The sequence below is a fragment of the Chaetura pelagica genome, unplaced genomic scaffold (assembly GCF_000747805.2).
Source record: "Chaetura pelagica isolate M959 unplaced genomic scaffold, ChaPel_1.0 scaffold278, whole genome shotgun sequence".
In the NCBI taxonomy this organism is placed as follows: Eukaryota; Metazoa; Chordata; class Aves; order Apodiformes; family Apodidae; genus Chaetura; species Chaetura pelagica.
This window is the reverse complement of record NW_009954497.1, coordinates 3,876,158-3,895,605: the sequence shown is the minus strand read 5'-3', so window position 1 is coordinate 3,895,605 and position 19,448 is coordinate 3,876,158. Positions and strand designations below refer to the sequence as shown.

Genomic DNA, 19,448 nt, shown 5'->3' with positions numbered 1-19,448 from the left:
TTCTACAGCTTGAAGAGATCTGCATGAATTGGTGAATACTAGAAGCAGCTCTAGACCTCAGTGCTAACCAAAGGGACTACACAATCCACAAATAGAGCCATCCAAACCCCAAAAAAGCCACCATGACCTATGAGGACCAGACTATGTAAGTATGTAGAAAGAAGCCTTTCAACAAGTTGCTTTTCACAGTAGATACTCTATCCAGAAAATTAATATTAATTCCTAATAGTTTACAGCTTGGGATGAAGCACGAAGATGCTGTGAAGTATACCAGAGACATTTCATCAAAGTAGTTAATGAAAAACAAAAGGAAGGGCAGGGTAAGATCATACTATGTAGCAATGTATGGATCTGCAAGGAGAGTTAAAAGATAATGTATTAGCTAACAAATTTCTTCCTCAGAAACTTATTGGCTAGTTACTGGTTTACTCAGGGGTCTTTGGTTGTTTGTTTAGGTTTTTTGTCCACTTAAATAAAGAGGCCTCATAACCCTAACGACCAGAAATACAGATTTTCCATGTTCATGCATGTACATACACGTGTGTGTACAAAATAATACATAAATGTCCAAACTCGGTGTGAGTTCACTGACTAAGAGTTGATGCTCATGACAAAAATCCAATTTCACACCCATCTGTCAAGCTGATTCTGCCCCAGCCATTTCCAAGGCTCGATGTTAGAAATGACAGCAGAAGCAGTATCAAATTCTTTGTGTCTTTATTGCTTCCAGGGAATGGCATTTCCATTTGGCATCCATCGAGAGCAGTGTGTGAGAAACACCACAGTTCAAGACCTGGGAAATTTGCCACCCATCTCTCAAGGGGAAGGAAAGGGGCAAGGTGCAGTACCTGCCTGTTACAAATCTGCCTGAGACAAACTGGCTCTATCCTACAATTTGAGCATTCTCACGCTTACTGAACAACTACACAAATACTTCAGTAAGAGAGAATATATGTAATGTTATTTGTTCCAAGATAATCTGACAGGAATTATTTGTTTGGTGTTGTATAGGAAGTGGCTGAAGCTGCTTCAAAGTAACTGTGATGGACTTACTCTGCCAAATGAAAAATAAGATGCTTAAGAACAGCAGTCTGATCTTCTTTTAGTTTTAAGGGAATTTTCTTTCCAATGAACAACAAATGAACACTACCACAAGAATCTCATTCACCAACAAACAGCAGCTGAGTAGTAATCTGGAGCAGCTATGCACCACTTCCACTGAATTATTCATTTAAATATACTAGGTAACTTGATTATTATCTCAGAACTCCCACACTAATTCTTTACGTATCATATACATATTAAAAAGTGATCACTGTTGTTCAATTCAGGTTACATCAATACAACATTGCATTACAATGTATGAGATGAATTCTTCATTTTTCACAGCTTATGTGTTTTGAAAATTCATTATAAAAATAACTACAAAACAGGTATTTCAATATTGTCTTGTATGGCATCATATGTCATATTTCAAAAAATTCCACCTACTTTACTATTCAAGTCTAACAAATGCCAAAAATTGTGTCGAATGATACAGTTCTTTTTAACTATGAGGGTTAATTAAGTATTGGTAAGTAAGTGTTTGTGATTTGATGTTCAGAAATCAAACTTTCATCTACTGTAAACTTTCCTGGAGAATTAAAATTGCAAAGTGGTTATTTTCAAGAATCAAACAGAAGAGACAGATTAGCCAAATAAGAATTGTGGAAAAAAAAAATTCTACTGTGAGAAGAGAATGGGGTCGCATGACTAAAATATGCCTTTTTATTTCATCACAAGCATGCTCAGTGGGAAATGTTGAAAACATGTCACAATTAACAGACTCCTTTAACTCCAAAAAAACTTGTTTGTATTAACAAACTAGCTAGTTTACTAAATGTCGTTCCAAGTAAACAGCATATTTTCACATAAATTGAAATTCAGAAACTTACAAAACACCACAATAAAACACCTCAAAAGGACACTAGCAAAGCTTGTCTCAAGATTTTATGTTTTTCTGATGCATATCTGTTAATGCATGGTCCTTCATTTATACCTTTTAAGCTCCCATCAAAGCAAATGCTTGATGACCCTAAAAACCATGCAGAGATACTAACAACACAAAAACCTTAGTTCAGTCTTTCAACATTAGATCCTCAACAACAGTATTTTAATTAAAAATATGTACACCCTTTCAACTACTGATTTTCCTTTCCTAACAATATTTTTTCGTCCTTTTTCTGACATTAGCTCAATTACCAAAAGAAACAGGAGCTGATGAGATTATGGACTCTGTCAGTCTGTACGTCCTACCCTAACAAACCCAGAATGGCTGGCAAGTGCACCATGATAGAGAAAAGAATAGGCATACATATACTTCTCACAGAATTTCTCCATCTAGGTAGTGAAAAGAAGAAAGACATCCCTGTCCATCCCTCCCAAATGAAATTTTCCACTGAAGGAAAGACAGTACTTGAGTTGAGCTTCAAGCCAGTCTGTCAGCATTCACGCAGGGACTGGTTAATCCCCAGAGCTGGAGCAGCAGCAGTCAGCCTGCTGCTGCCCAGCCAGCAGTCGCAGCATGGCCAGGAGCTGGAAATGCTCCGTGGACCCTGGCAGGACACTGTGTGTGGTGGCCTAGGGAGAGGGAGGAGGGAGAACTGGGATTTCAGTGGTGAAGGACACACAACACAAATCGTCAGGAAGGCTGGCTTCAGCAAGGAGTTTTGCCCATGGACAAACTCTGTTCTCCAAGCAATACAATGCTGATACAACAGACAGAGAAAACACAACCCCCAGGACTACAACAAGTTTAGTATCAAACACTCTTAATTATATTTTCCTCTCTCTAAATTCAAGCAGATAGGGGAATGGTTAATAATCAACCACTAGCTCTGCCCATATACTTTAAAGTATAACTGGAAACACAATGAAAAGATCAGACCGCTTAGCAGTTTTCTGATCTTTCTACTACTTTGCATGGCAGCCACACAAAAGCAAGTACCAAGGGTCATTCCTACAGGCTTTGTTGCACTGCACATAATGGTACAAAAATAGTCTGACTCAAATAGCAACAGCCTAAAACCAGATGTTGATATTTTCCCATTTCCCTCCTGTCCTTTCCTTGTCTGATACACAAAAGTACTTAAACGTGCATTTAAATTTATAGTTATATCGCAGATTTTGCCAGGCCTGAACCCAGGGCTTCAATCCTAGGATTCAATCATCTCTCCTCGTTGTGTCTTAAGCCAAAGCAGTCACAGCTAAAGGACAAGGAACAGCTTCTTGCAGCTGTCAGACTCCATGCTGAAAGTTGCTGCCTCCACACTGAGACAGGTGCCTTAGCAAGTGCTGCCCCTGCAGCAAAGTCAGACACCCCAGCTTTAACCATTACTCACACTTGACCCTAACCAATACATTTGTTAGCACTCCCTAATTTGCTTCAGAAACAACTGGAGTTATTACCAGAAATCAGGAGACATGTATCTCAGCCCAGATTCCCATTCAGTTTCTTTCTTCTTCTTTCATCTATTACATGCAGGAGGAAACCCAGGCTTTGCTGAAAGGTCTGCATCTCCTTTCACATGAGGCTACCTGCGTGCTTCAAGCTGCGAGCTTGAAGACATACCTAAATTCCTACCTGTAAATTAATGCCCATGTAGTTTTTGTTTGGGAAAAGACCCTAGACAGAGCATCCAACAAGCTAAGAATATCTCTGCAACCCAAATAGAAATGTGGTAAAGCAATTCTTAAACGAGGAACAGAAATTTCAAAAAGCTTCCTGATTCTACCTAAAAATAAAACAAATATTTTATTTAGAAGTATATGGGCCTTTGAAGTCTTCAGAGTTTGCCAATGTATTCAATTTCTCATGCTCAGGCAGAGATAAAAACTCATCAGGGCTGAGATGATCACAGGAAGAACCTGGCACAGGCTGCTCTCTTTCATATGCCCTCATGGCTTTTCTGCCAAAAACGAACACATCCAATCACAAATGCTAACTACTATACATTTTTCATTTAAAGTCAACGACTTTTTCTGCTCCAGTGTGTCATACAACATTTTATTATCACTGTGTAGTATCAAATTAGTTTAATTAGTTTGCAGTATCAAAGAGCTAGTAATTCCATTTGACCATTTGGATCCATTTGACCTGACAGAGCTACTGTTGTTGCATCAAATACTCTTAAGTTCACAGAGATAGAATTCTGTCTTTAAACGCACCAGTAAAGTGATAACTGAGTAAGTACAGAGGTGTGCTTAATCTCTAGTAAAAATGATAAAATTAGTGGCACAAGAGCACAGCGTTCACACGTACAAAACTGTCCCCCAGCAACTACATGGAATACACGATTCTTTTTTTTTTTTTCCATTACTCCAAATGTGAACCTCACTTCTTTCATTGCTAACAGAAACATGCTCCTGACAAGCAGTCAGAAAATTACAGTTTCATGGTGCATAAACCTCAGACAAGAATACTGTGAAGTATTTTTACTATGCAAATAATTATATCAACTATCAATTTCATCAAGTGACCCTGCCACTGAAGACCATACTACTAATAAACAGCAAGAGAAGCAAGCATAGAATAAATCTATCTGAAAATCAAATTTGTTTGATGCACATTCCTCTTGAATTATTTTAGAATATCAAAACCTCAAAAATATTCATATAAGCATTCTAATAAACATACACAGTGGAAGTTCATTAACCTTATTACTATGTTTGAAGTTTATATTTCAGGGCACAGCCTTACTCTGCATACTTCAGAGCTGATAAGACTCTGTGTACAGAAGGAACAACTGGATATTTTAACCAACCAGACAAATAGCTCTGTAATAGGAATAAAACTAATTTTTAATTAAACAGAAAAACACACAGTCAAAAGTCTTTTTCATGAGTTATTTTTCCATAAAGAACACACTGTGTGCCAATACTGGAAAAATGCAATTCCAATAATTACTGAAGTTAACTGTTCCACTGAGGAAATTCAACTGACTTGAAAATTTTGTCTCTCAGAACAAGTGGGCAGAGTAAACAATTAATTGCTACAAATTTCTCCACTTAAAATACTCCAATAAGCTGTACCCACCTCCATAAGCATAAAAGAAAAATACCTGTGTTTAAATATTTATACTTTTATATCTTTTTAAAATTATATACATACACATATATATAGTTATACCTACAAAATGCCTCCTTTTATTTTAATAGCTCAGAATAAAATCTGGACTGAAAGACACATGCCATCTTGATTTGGAGAGACTCAAGGAATATGCTTAAAAAGGGAGAGTACCTGTATTTTCGTAATTAAATATTATGTTGAACACAGTACAGAACTCAGAGCTCTATTTCTAAAGTAAAATAGCCAAGAAATAATTTTCAGCAGAGCAAGAGTAATGTAACAGCTTTTTCTTTCTCAACCGCTCCCAATACACTGCAATCCAACCAATTTTACTGAGTTTTTTTAAACTCTAGAAAGGTCCTCAAGTTGTATTTTCAGATTTTCTCCTCAAAGGGCTTTGCTACCATGTCCTTACACAACCAACCAGTGGTTAGGCTGATAAAGTAACCTGATTCATGTACTTGCTCTGATTTTTTTATTTTAGAGTTTCTTGAAAACTCATTATACTGCCAGGGAAAAATTGTATCAAATAACTTCCAGAGTACTATATTTTGTACCACCACATACAGGCTCTTATTCCAATTCCAGTATTTGTCAGAGAAATACCACACAATCTAAACCTGAAAAGATCCCCGTGTTTGCTGTGAATGATTGAAAACCACACTTCTAAAAAATTCCAGTTCAACAACCATTAAAAAACAGTTTGTATCATTGACATCATAGCATAAACATATTCTGCTCATTCGCATGTCTTTCATTTTCCTTTAACTTGAACAAAGCAAAGAGGAAGAAAAATCTCTTAAAATTATGCAGCTCAACTGGCAGATTAACAGTGTAAAACAGTTGACAGAAAAAAAGATTATCAAAATAGATGGAGTTTATAGCAACAAGTAAATTCTTACACAAGTACTGAGATAAAATCAGCTTCTGTATATGAAACAACTTAAGTCACATTGAGTTTCACTACTGAGTAGGATAAATTTATTTTCTAAAATCATCCCCAAAGTGTTGATCCATTACAGGAGCAGGACTGGGTTTAGAGAAAACTGTTCTAGTTGAATTTCCAATACCCACCTTCTCCACAAGCTGTTTTGGCTCAGTGTTTTAATGCTATTTTAATTTCTTTACATATCTCTTTTTTTTAAGTTTGAAAAATATTTCTACAAACAATCAGAAAGTAGATTTTTGCTATAACTTCCTTCAAATCACTTCATTTTTCTATTTCCATAAAACAACTTTTCAATAATAGGCACAAATATGAAGACAATTCAGGATAAATTTCCAATGCATTTTCTCATTATATCTTGAGTCCTAGATGTAGTTTTCTCTTGAAGACCCAGGAAGAAAAAAGGAAATAAAAAGATTTGAACATCTGCATAATAAAAGAAAAATCTTTGCTGAGTTTAGGTTGGTTTGCAACTTTTATTTTTTGTCCACTGACAAATTATTATGAAAAAAAAAAAAATAAGTATACCTAGTTCAGAATAATTATTCATTTATATTAACACAAAAAGTTGCAAACAAAACCAGACTAACTTCAGAGAGCAGCAGTCCTATGCCTTTCAGTTGAAACCACCTTGCAGAAGCCAGATTATTCAATGTCATATAAAGACATACCTTTTTATCATATACATCTTGCCAGTTTACTCCAGCGAAGAAACTATGACGCATGATTTCTTTTGCATCATCTGGGCCTCCACCAAGCCTAAAAAGAGGGGAAAAAAATAATTTTAAACAAGAGTTACTCTTAAAGGGAGATAGAATTATTGTAATAGATGGAAAAGTCACCATTTCTTTTTTAGTATCTTGGAACAAATCTACATTTAATAAGTAATTCTCACCTGTTTAATACAAATTCAGGAGATCTTAAGAGAAAATGGGATACCAAAAGTAACCATGCCATGGTCTATTCTATTTGACTAATCTATATTATAGGGTTCATTACCAGACATTATGAACTTTTAAAATAATTCATTAATTTTAAAAACATGCTTAAGTTTAGTTTTCTTGAAAGACCAACTGACATTCCAGCACTATTAAAATCCCAAACCAAGCTGACAATGCTAACACAACATTTTGCCAAGGAGGTGGTAGGCACTGAATCAGTAATGACTCGCATCGTTTTTATACAGTGTTCACTGTTGTTGCATCTGGGTGCTGTAACAATTAACCAATTACCATAAAATAGTCCCAATTTGAGTCAATTAGTATAAATTAATAAATTGTAGGCCTGCTGAGGAGGTTATTTAAAGGCCATTGTAAATAACCACACTGTTCACTGTGGGCCATAGCTTGCCAAAGCCCTGGATAATCAGCTTAGGAAGTGAATTCCACCTACTTTGGGTGAACTTGCCCAAGGTGATTTCAGCTTGTGGAAGCGTTCACTGCTGAAAAAAGAGAGGTGTCCCACCCCTACTTACTACCTTATACTTGCATCTATAGCGTCATTCCCATGGATGATTGTGAGCTGAGTCAGCTCACTAATCTAGATGAAAAGAAACCACACAATGAAAAACCAGAAAGAACTGGCTGGTTTTTGTTGCATTAGAAAGTCAAATTTGACTCAGCAAGGTTAGTGAGCCCCCTTGAGCTGCTGCTGGTGATAGAAAAAGAACCACACATCCACCAAAGGGAACCACTGCCCCTTTCAACAGCCTATGGACTTCCAGAACTATTCTACTGATCTAACAGAAAAAAGTTACAACAGAAAAAAGCTAATCTTAACTGAGCAAGCAGCCCATATGTGTAAAATATCGACAAGAAGAGTGACAAAAGTAGTTAGTGTTTCATTAAAAGGAACTACTAAAGAAATAAAGACAAAATTTAAAAGCAACCTTTGAAGTAAGATAAATTCCTCTCTAAAACTTATTGCAAGGACCAATAATTCCCACAACGAAGAAAAAAAATCTGTTTTGGTATTACCTTGCTGTCAAATTACAAAAGAATTCTGGTCTACTGCCTCAGTCCTGCAGTCACTGAGTATAAAGTTTTCTCATTTCAAAGCTGTATTCCTCTTTGTTTCTTAACTACTCATTGTAAAATTCTCTGCCTCTCTGCTAAGCATCCCAGTTAGCCTGCAGTCTCTAGACTTCTCTCAATATCTTCCCATCCAGCTGCTCAGAGAAAAGCTAAGTTGCAATTAACCTCTGTGCTCCTGCCCTCTTTAGCATTAGCTAGCACCAGAACTAGAATATGAATAAACTTGTAAATGTAAGTCTGTAATAAACACTCCTGACTGCACAGATCAATTAGAAGGAAGCATCTTCTCAATTCTAAAGGTCAATGTGTTTGATGGGTGAGACTGTTTGGAGGTTAAAATGCATTAGGAGTTGCCACAGGAATAAATTTTTACTTTACTCTCCATGCATTTGGTTGTTTGGTCACCATTTGCTTTTACTGCATACAGTAAATTCAAACAGGCATTGCTGGGCAGAAGAAGAAAGGCTGATGGCTTGTGCTGCCCTGGCTGCTGCACTTGGTTGCATGCAAACAAATCCCTCAGAGAGACATAGCAACCAGTCCTGCCCTGCCTGCCTGTGAGCAACGCCCACTACTGAAAACTTCTTGAGAACAAAGTGAGAATGAAGGAGGACTAGAGAAGACACAGACAAACCAATGCCTGTAGCATTAAAACATATCAACAGACTAGCAAGAACAGCAGAGACTGGAGAAAGAGTGGACCTACAGAGAAATCTCACTGATTTGCAAAGACAGAGATTTGTTGTAGAACAAGAGGGGACTGGACAGTGCTAGTCCAGTGCAAGGGCCACTGGAAAATGGCTCTCCTAGGCAACAATCTCAGACAGAAAAGCCCACCACAAAAGAGCATAGGCAGCAGCTGGGTGGTATTGCTTTCAAACCACTGTATTGAAATTTCACTCAGAAGATGTATTTTTAACAAGTTTCTAGTTCACATGGTCTAATATGTGATCTATTTAAGTGCCCCAATAAAATCTATCTGTGGCTATCTACACATACCTTCTGGCATGATCACTTCCAAGAGTAAGTGGTGTAGTCCCCATGAGACACTACAGCCAACTCAGGGTTAAGTTGTTCCACACACAATCTAAACCTGAAAACATCCCTGTGTTTGCTGCAAATGGTTAAAAACCATTGTGTGTTCTCTTCCACATGCTTTTCCCCCTCTTGCTTGTTAAACTCACTTAGCTTACCACTGCTGTATGGAAAAAAGTGGAAATATGAGACAGCATGGATGCATATGGCCCTTTCCTCTGACTGACAGGTCCTTCAGCCAGAAAGACCCAGCACCACTGCCCTATTTTTATATTACACAGTATAATTTGGCATATTTACTATGCTTGTATACCCAAGTAATTTCACTTACCTCTTATTTGGATCCTTTATCAGTAGGCCTGATAGTAATGATTTCGCATCTGCAGACAGAGTTCGAGGAAATTTTATGTCCTCCATTAGTATCAGTTCAAACAGTTTCTCATGATCTTGGTTGTAGAATGGTAATCTTCCACACATCATTTCATACATGACAACTCCTAATCCCCACCAGTCCACTGCACGACCATAGTCATTATCTTCCAACACCTAAGACAGAAACCAAAACCAGCTGTGAGACATGCACTACTTCAGACATCTATTTGATGCATCTCTATATTAATGTGTTTCCAAGACTTTGTTTTCACAGGGTGCTAAATGGTGTCCCAGAACCTGGCTCAATATGTGGAAGTGCAGTATTGACCCACACACCCGAGCTCACTGAAATTCCAGGCATATCGGGGACTGTACTGCTGAAAGCAAAATATAAAATTGAGAATGACTTGCTCAAAATGGTCATGACTGTATTTTCTCCTTTTCTATGTCCTCTACCATAGTGTGCAGTGTTTTAGGAAGAGATACTTCATCTACGGGCACTACTGCCTCAATTACCATTCTTCTGGGAGAAGTGAAGTACATCCTTGTTCAGTCACTTCCTCTCTCCTTATCCCACCTGTAAGATTGCAGCCTCAATTTAGAAATACCTTAATCTTACTTTTATAAGCTTAGCTTCTTTGAGATCTTTGTTTATATTAAAAGTCCACACTGTGTTTCTCCTGACAGTAGTCCAAACAGCTAATGCAAAGAAATATAACAATGTTTATATGATATTATGTTTACTAGGTTACTATGTTTATATTATACTATCACAAAAGTATGGTAACATTTATATAATTTGTTAATATAATGCATTCAATGTTATGTGCCTAAAAATAATCCACTCCACAACCCTTCTCCCAGCAGCCTCAGAGGACTGGACTAAGGAATCTAAGCGGTGTGTCTTGACCTTAATACCTTCATATTAAACTGCAGAATGGAGACAATATAACAGCAGCATACACCTGTAATGAAGCCATAAGCAAAAAGAAAACCAAAAGCTACTGAATATATACATATGTAATTCCAGTTTCTGAGTTCCTAAAATATCATATCCTTTCACTCCAAAAGAGATAGAAGAGTTAGAAGTTAATAAATGGTAATGCAGACAGCACTGCAACCGTATGTGCCAAACTGCCAGTACTGCTTGTAGAAAGAGCTATTAAAGCAGCAAAAAACCTTAAAACAAGAAATTAGGCTTAAATAATAAACAGAAAGATGAAAAAAAAAATAAATGTAACTAATACAGTTGGACTATATTTCTAAAGAATTAATTCTTCATAAAGAATTTGTAGGTATGTATGTATGTAAAGGCAGATTCTGAAAGACAGCATATATGAATTATTTAAAAAACAAAACAAATAAAAACTCAAACCCCTAACTACTCCACAGAAAACAGAATACTTTTTACAACACACCTGCAGTCACCACCATCAAGACTCAAACTGCAAGTGGACACATGGGAACAGTCATTTAGATATACAGAAGTGAAAATGTAGTGATGTGTAGTAAAGCCTTCAGGCTGTAGTGAATAAGGCAACCTCTAACAGGTTAGAAATAACCTGCTTCCATGACTGTTGTGTTCCAATAATCTTTTCTGAAGCAAGGACAGACACAGTCCTCACCCATCTGGGGACACTGTGTAGCCGTGACCACATCACAGGACACATGCACTACCCCAGCCAGTCGACGGGTGCCAAGCTCATTTATCTGCCTCTCCTTTTTCTCCCCCAGCAAATCCAACCCTGCTCTGAAGTACCTTGTGCATGCTATTAGCAGAAACAAAATGTGATCTGATCCAGTACGGCAGTTTTGACAATCCCACAGTAATTAATGCATTCCTAGTTTTCACTGTCCTTAAGGCTCAGTAGTAGAAACATGATGAAAAGAACATAATACAAATCCCTCTTGTGTATATAAGATTAAAAAATCATAAATATTAACACATTAACACATACTATTTACAACTGTGCCAAAACACACAGACTCGTTACATCATTGATATTTCCAAATAGAGGGTGAAATTCTGGAAAGTGTAAAATACAACAAATTATCTGAAAAAGTACATATGACAAAACTAGCTAAAATAACTCCTGTGTTTTAAAATTAATTACATGTTTTATGAGTTTGAGCATATTGCAAACTATTTGCTGAAAAACTGTATCGGAAATCCATGACACTTGTCTTTAAATCACTTTTTCTTCTGCCACAGAGTAAAAACACTACATATTTTTCTACTAGATATATTAGCAATGTTACCATTTCCCCTCTTTGTACAGTAAGCTACTCTCTTCTTTTGAAGCTAGTAAAATACATTAAATTCTGAGGTGGTGGTAGATTCTTTTTACAACTAATTTGAGGTGTGGTTTGCATGTGATTTATAAAAGAGGGCAACAGGAGGATAAAATGTATCATTCTCTGAACAAGGCAAATCACATGGCCAACAGCTAAAGCAAACTGTATCTGGGGCTCTACCTAATTTATGCAGGACTTTACCTAATAATAATAAAAAGTATGAGCAACCTTTTACTGCATTCCCACAACAGCAACAAAACAGTGGTAGAAAGAAAGAGCCAAATGTGATTTTTAACCTCCTTTTACATAAAATCATAAAAAAGCATAAAAGCTGAATTAACTGCCTCCCGAACCCACATATCACCAGCCGGGTTCTCATCCCCAGCTGGCAAAACTGGCAACTCTTTATTTTTGTTTAAATACCTGGTTTACAGCCAGCCAGACAAGCAAGAGCATCAAAAGGGTTTCGTTTAGACAAAAGCAAAACAGCCTGAAAATACTCTAAATAAAGCAAAACACCTCTCAAATTATTTTAATATAAATGTAATAAAACTGTGCATATTTCATTCACAGTAAATATACAAAATTATTTTTCTTTAAATAATTTCTGCTTCTCATTGTGTAAAGAAAATACAGGATTTGTAGACTGTGACAAATCAATGGAAGTGCTGGAGTCCAGCAGCTCCTACGACCAAATCCATACAATTAGGGAAGCATGAGAACATGTCTATACACACTGCCCCAGCATTACAAAATCCTTTCCAAACAATTCTTGCATTGGAGGGATTTGTTTTTGATTACACTGAACATAGGTCAAGAAAGTTTCCACTCAGTGATAAAATGAACATGACACACAGCTGCAGACTTTTTACCTATGTATAACTCAATCTTTTGCCTACCACGAGGTAGAACTTGCTTTTAGAAATGCCTCCCTTTGGCTGTGAGGACTGATATTCCTGTCTGTCCAGTATTTGTGAAGTATCCTTGTATATGAGGGGTACCAGCCTAAGCACCAGGTCAGGCACAGACGCAGTGAAAAGTTTGATCTCTTGGACTTTGTACACCGCCCTTAAAAGCTGTCTTCATCATCTTCAGACAATTCTTATCCCCCTCTATAAGGTCCCACAAATCTGTCCTTAAGTGAATATACTGTCCTAACAACCCAGTCCCTTGAAGGTCACAGCAGGCCCACTGAAACCACTGTAAAAGGCACAGGTTCAACCACTCTGGCATCTGTTTTGTAGTAATATATTAACATTTTTTAGGGTCTCAGACAGAAGGATCACATGGAAGTCATAAGCTACAGCAAGAGCAGCTACACTGAACACAAATTCCAGTCAGGTGCATTTTCATGAAGTAAAGATGGAGTTATGTGCTTTCTTCCATAAAATTTGTTAGAATAGTCAGATCATCCAGATATATGACTTCCCTTCCTTCATCTGCTTCACACATGCAAAGTACCAAAATCCCAAGCCACCTTGTCAAGATCTAGGTGAGGTTTTAGGAGATGAGAGGTTCAGCACTATGTGACTTCAGTGTGGATAACACTTAAAGTCATTCATCCCTATTTTACACATCATATCACCACTGTACCCAAGTGAATTCCCAGTATGGAGTAAAGCAGGAGGTGGGCTGACTGCAGTTCAGTCTGGATGACACCACAGATTATGGGAAATAAAACTCAAAAAATGACCATAATTTTAATTACTTGAGGGAATCTTACTCCATTTGTTTTTAAGGCTCTAGTTCAACAATTGGTTCCTTGAGAGGCAGTGCCAGCCTAACTCACACTCTTGTTTCTGTTCCCCCACAACTTCCTTTACCTTGCCAAAACTACGCAACATACTACACCAGAGACTGATCAGTACTACAAAAGAAAGGAAAAACACTGTCACCTGGCTTCTATTTCCCCACAATCAAATTTTCTAACCTAAGCCACTCGCCGCATCAACAGTTGCAGTAGCACAAGTGAGAACACCAGGACAGGCAGCATCAAATGTGCATTGCTGCAGAAAGAAATGTCATGCAAACTCTGTCCCGAAGTTCCACCACAGAAGTTACACTGACTCTGCCAGTTATTCCTGCCCTCACAGACAGCTGCAACAGCCATGCTTGCTTAATGGCAAGATGAAGAGCCTGATTCTCTTCCCAAGCTGTATTTCTCTAAAGCACTCCAGCAGTATAACAGGGCTCTGAAGTGGCCAGAAACTCATTGCTGCACTGAAACCACTGCAGTTTTCACAGGCATTGATGCTCCTCTAAAACTTGTATGTGCAGCTGCAGTAGGAGGACAGAGCCTGTGTCTATATTAATGCTTTTTAAAAAGCTGCAGAGGTGCTAATTAAGTTGTTTGGTTTTTTTCTAGTCTTAGATAAATATGCAAGAGGTTAAGTAACACTTTCTAGCAAGCAAGAATCATCAGCCAGGGATCTATTTCCCCACACATATATACAGGTACTTCAGGGTTTTATGGATGTTTTAGAGACATTGAACAATAATATAGGTTCAGCTAAGGGAATACTATTTATTTGTCTTAAAACTTTCAATTGTATTGTGGTCAAAAGGCAATCCAGCTCTTTTTAAAATTTACTGACAGAAGGAATAACCAACTGGAACAGGGAAAAAAAAGTATTCTCTAGCAACTCCACGGCCTTTGCAGACTTCAGTATTATTCACAATGACCAAGTATTTGATGGGACAGTGTTTCATACACACAGCAAAGACCACCAAGCACTACATACAAAATAAAAACTTCTGTACACAGCTTGAACTTTGCTTTTGTGATGACTAAGACAATAAAAACACACTGCAGTGCTGCTAAGATCACAATAATTCAATTGTGTCTGTCTCCCACATATAACAATTCATTTTGCTGACAAGTAACTGCAGATCAGGAAAAAAAAAAAAAAAAAAAAAGAAATCTTCTTGTCCTTGCATTTGACAGAAAAGCAATCTCCTAATACCATTCCCCACTGCCATGAAGTCCAGTGCCTTGGACTAAAAATATTAATGAAAATCATTAGAAGCACTGAAAGTTTTCTGTTTGCCAGAAAAAAAAAAAAAATCTCCATTAAAATTACTTCCTCCCCTACTTCAACAGTGGTTGCAGATTTTAATGTTTAGATTTATCAGTGAACACATCGCCATGTGTCTTTTGCTTTAAGTATGTCACTTATTTAAAAGCCTTACAGTCCACAGACTTTGATGTCTATTTAATTTTTATGGTGAAAACCAGTGAAAAGCTATCTTTTATTATACAGGCTCTTTACTTCTTCAGTAGCTAGAGCTGAAAATTTATTGGGAGACAGCAGATTAAGACACATTTACAAACTTATTTACAAGAGCTGGGGGCAGAGACTTCGGATGCAGGCAACTAAATGAGTCAGCCAAAGAGAAGGCAACACAAACACATGTAATACTTTCACAAGACTCTGTGAAAATGAATTTTTTTAGGAGGTAATCCATCAGTGAAACACATGAAATCTCTGACCATCTTAAGTCAATCATGTACTTCCTGAAGTAGTGAAGTGTCAGAGAATCCTGGTTTCAATGAAGACATGTCTTCAATGAAACCAGGATTCTCTGATACTCCACTAATCACGTAATACGGGACAAGGTGTGACTGTCTCAGACACAAACTGAGCTGCACGTTAATTCTCTTTTTACTGTATTTTCTTGAAACAAAACATCCCTGATAAGTAGTGTCTAGAATATTTTTTGGTTACACAGTAGAAATTCACACAACTGAGAAATGTACTTCCCACAGACTGCTCGATGGTAGCTCAGTTGCTGTAAATTCTGGACTATGCAAAACTAGACAAATTTAGCAGTAAACCTGTGCATGAAAGGCTTCATATAATTAACTGTCATTCTTCTAAAAGGATTGTCAGCATTTGGTTTTATCTTTATAAGAACAATGTCAAAATAGCAGTTTTGTACTTTGTGCTAGATGATGAAGGCAAATTATTGGAAAAACAGTTACGTTTTAGACATAGTTATGGTTTCTCTTAATACATTAAATAAAGGCTTTCTGATAGGACATTACAAATAGCTTGCTGTTCAATCAATAATTTTGACAGAACAGATGGGAAAATATTTAAACATCTAAACAAACTGTCTGCACACCTATGTTGTGAAAGAAAACTGAGAACTTGGATACACCATCTACTGTCATTTTAAGGGGAAAAAACTGTTTTCAATTAACCTCAGTTCAGGTGGAGTGTATGTTCCTTAAGCCTTCCTGGTAGTCCTTTACACATTTTTATAGCTACAGTTGTTGGTCTGCTAACAAATATTCACCCACATACTATTCAACAAAAGTTAAAAAGTGTATTTGCTGGAACTTTCATAAATTGTTGAAATAACCAGAACAAGGAGAAAGTTTATAATCTAACACTAAAACCCAAAGGTAAAACACATTTCTTTGTAGAAAGACTTTTTACCAAATGTATGAAAATTCTTCCTGCAGAAAGATATGTTTGCCAAGTTACTGTAAGTGTATCTTGGTATGAACAATGAAAATATTGCTGCATCAAAAGTAAAAAAAGCCCACACTTGAATGAATACTCATTGCTTTTATTATACAGAGCTGAAAAGACAAAACAGCGAGGTTATAGATACCCTAGGAATAGGTAAGTCTGAATTCAGTCAAGGAAGAAAGTTTTCTATTACTGCTCTAATTATTTACTGCTCTAATTTCTGCAGATAGTTTTTTTCTTCATTTGTATCTGGTTTGCCCTGCTGGTTTACTTCTGGTCCCAATGCAGACTATCTTCTTAATACATTTGTGTACTAGAGATTTTCCCCATCTTATATAGCTTTTTTGGTTAGGTAACCTTAAAAAACTATAGCAAAATGATTATTATTTTTTTTCATTTCCTGTCATACACTGTGCTGCATCAGAAATGACACATTCTGGTATAAACATGAATTAAGCAAATTCACATTCCTAGAGTAAAGAACATGCAATACTAATACATACATTCAACCCTCTACACTAGAAGGGATTCTGACTTCAGTAGAATTTAAAATCTTAAAAAAAAAAAAGTTAAGCTGTTGCACATGAAAAAAGTATACTAACAAAGAATTTTAAAAGTTATTGGCAACCCTAACAATCAAAAAAAAACCCAAAGCAAATCAAGCCAGCCAAACAAACAAACCAAGAAACAAAAAAACAAAACCTGGCAAAAAACCAAACCAAACAAAAAAACCAAGAAAACAACCACATCACATTAAAAAGACCCCTCAAAAGTAAAACCTAATCTAACAACAGAAAAAAAAAAAGAAAAAAAAAGAAAAAAAAAAAAAAAAAAAAAAAAAAGACCAAGGAAACTAAAATAACTCTGTTCCAGAATTAACACACACCTTTCATGGCAGGTGTTGAGTAAAAGCAAAAGATCATTTCAGTCTACAGAAAGACGGCTGTTCCCTCATAACTTCCAACTCTACCACTGGAAGAAAAACTACAGACCTGTTCATATCTGTATTAAGTATCACAGCACCAGCAGTAGTGTCCATACCATACACTGCCATAAGATGCAAGATGTGTAAGAAGTAATAAACAATGATAATACTGTGATATTTGTTTCTGGTTGCTCATTCTTCCTGAAATGATTTTGAATTTTTACCACTGTTAAACAGCATTTGTTCTGCTTTTGTTTATGCTTCATTACTTTCAGAAAAACTAAAGGCTTTTGCTGAAATGGAAATAAGGTTTGCATTGAATAAATGAAAATTAATGAAAAAAAAGCTTCAAGCATGTTATTGAGACAGTCTTTGTAAAAACTGTCACACTTACTTAAAAAAAAAAAAAAGTGTTTTTTATAAGATGATTTCTGCTTTAAAATTCTGGTTTGAATACAACAGTTTATCTATGAGCAGAGTGGAACTAATCTGTTTCCAGTATTTTTATTTTATTATTTTTGCGTATTTCTTATATCTTTCCCCTTGAGAAGGCTGATACCGCATGTGGACAGATAGGTTTTGTGCCTGGTGAGATTAACCAGTTTGCAGGAAAAATCAGATTCTTGTTACATCACTGGTTATCTGGCTTCAGAAGAAGCCTAACTCTTCTCCTAATTAATCTGTTGTTGCAGCAATTCTGTATGTATAACTGAGCAACTCTTTTGTACCCCCATCTAAATGCTCCCCATCTTTTGATCTTGATACTGGTTATTGCCAAGAAACAATGTTCTGCTCTGGAGACCCTACCTTGTCCACATTCTATCATTTTCATCTCAGGGGCCCACTGGCAATGTCAAGCTGACAAAAATGCCCAAATTCAAATCATTAGCATTTATGATTATTTTGGAGCATAAGATGACACAACGTGGTACACTAAAATACAATAAGTTACAACAATACAGAAAAAAGATCACATTTGAATTTTCATGAGGTGCTAGCATTTCAAGATAAAACAACTTTTAGCATCTTCATTTCTAAATAAGCTGGTACTTGGAATTTTAGTGTAAACAGAAAATTCCACATTGTGAATCTCCCATAAATCATAAGGGACATTTTCAGGCATCGATGCTATTCCTTCTCACACACCCTCACTCGATCTCACCTGGAAAGAAACTGTAGCTAAATATACAACTGACAGCTGTTCAAGACACACACAAACACTAAACCCCATTTCCACAGCTAAAATAAATTCTACTGTGCCTCTGCAAGGTATCAGATTCTGCATGAAGCACCTAGGTAAACAGAGAATAAATAAACTTGAACCATCCTTTTGAAGCCAAAAGAAAATTAGTTAAGCAAAGCACAACAACATAACTACAGTGTTTGGGTAATGAGCAAACCAGCTATACTTGCAGGGAAATGAGTGCAAGTTTATCAGAAGGTGAGGCTTTTTGGTTTTAAGCAAAAGCCAACAACCAGAAGCAAAGCATTCTGCCTCATGAGGAAGCCATAATCTCTTGTATTATAGGTTAAAAAAACCACCTACTTAAATATAAAAAGCAAGAATAATTATGGCATCGGTGTTGGTAAAAAAAATTGCAATTAAATATTCATCAGACTAGATATTTTATGGAATAAAATACATCTCATAATTGGAATTTTTTAAAAAGGAATCTTTTTTGCTTATATAACTCATTTGATATGAATATTAAGACTCTATTAAGTAATGCAAATGAATAAGCAAATCTTAAATCCTCACAGCAGGGTAGGTCCTTGGATGTGGTCGTCCACAGACAAAAGATGGTATTTTTTTTGTTGATTTACTTAGCTTTACATTTGCCCATATAACAAAGAGGCAATGCTGCCTGTTACAGATTATCTCTAGTCATATGAGTATTCCCATTACACACATAATTTATTTACCATTGTAATAAAAGGGTTAAATTCTTTCTCATGACATCAAAAGAAAAATATTATCACAACCTGCAAAGTGACATTAGAGAATGACCCTTCTGATAGCATTTTAGAGCATGAAACACCACTGATTCGAATGCATCTTTTTAAAAGAAATAATACAACTACCATCTTTCCAAGTCTCTGGCTGATAAAACATAATGTTCTATACTTAAGACAAAATAGCACTATGTAGCATACTTTCCTAAATATTGAACACTCATAGGTTCCATTTCTTTTTATCAAAAAAAGTTTTTTTGTTTTGTGGGGTTGGTTTTTTTGTTGGGTTTTTTTTGGGGGGGAG

At 36.4% G+C, this 19,448-nt stretch overlaps 1 protein-coding gene across 1 annotated transcript in view; it reads right to left on the bottom strand.

Annotated features, from left to right (window-relative positions):
- The window catches only part of AKT3 (v-akt murine thymoma viral oncogene homolog 3), a 133,059-nt gene that overhangs the window by 4,221 nt on the left and 109,390 nt on the right, over positions 1–19,448 (bottom strand). The window contains exons 10-11 of the mRNA XM_010004588.1: positions 9,453–9,667; positions 6,725–6,812 (exon numbers count right to left, since the gene is read on the bottom strand). Coding sequence (XP_010002890.1) covers positions 6,725–6,812; positions 9,453–9,667 — 303 coding nt within the window. The remainder of the gene's footprint in view (positions 1–6,724; positions 6,813–9,452; positions 9,668–19,448) is intronic.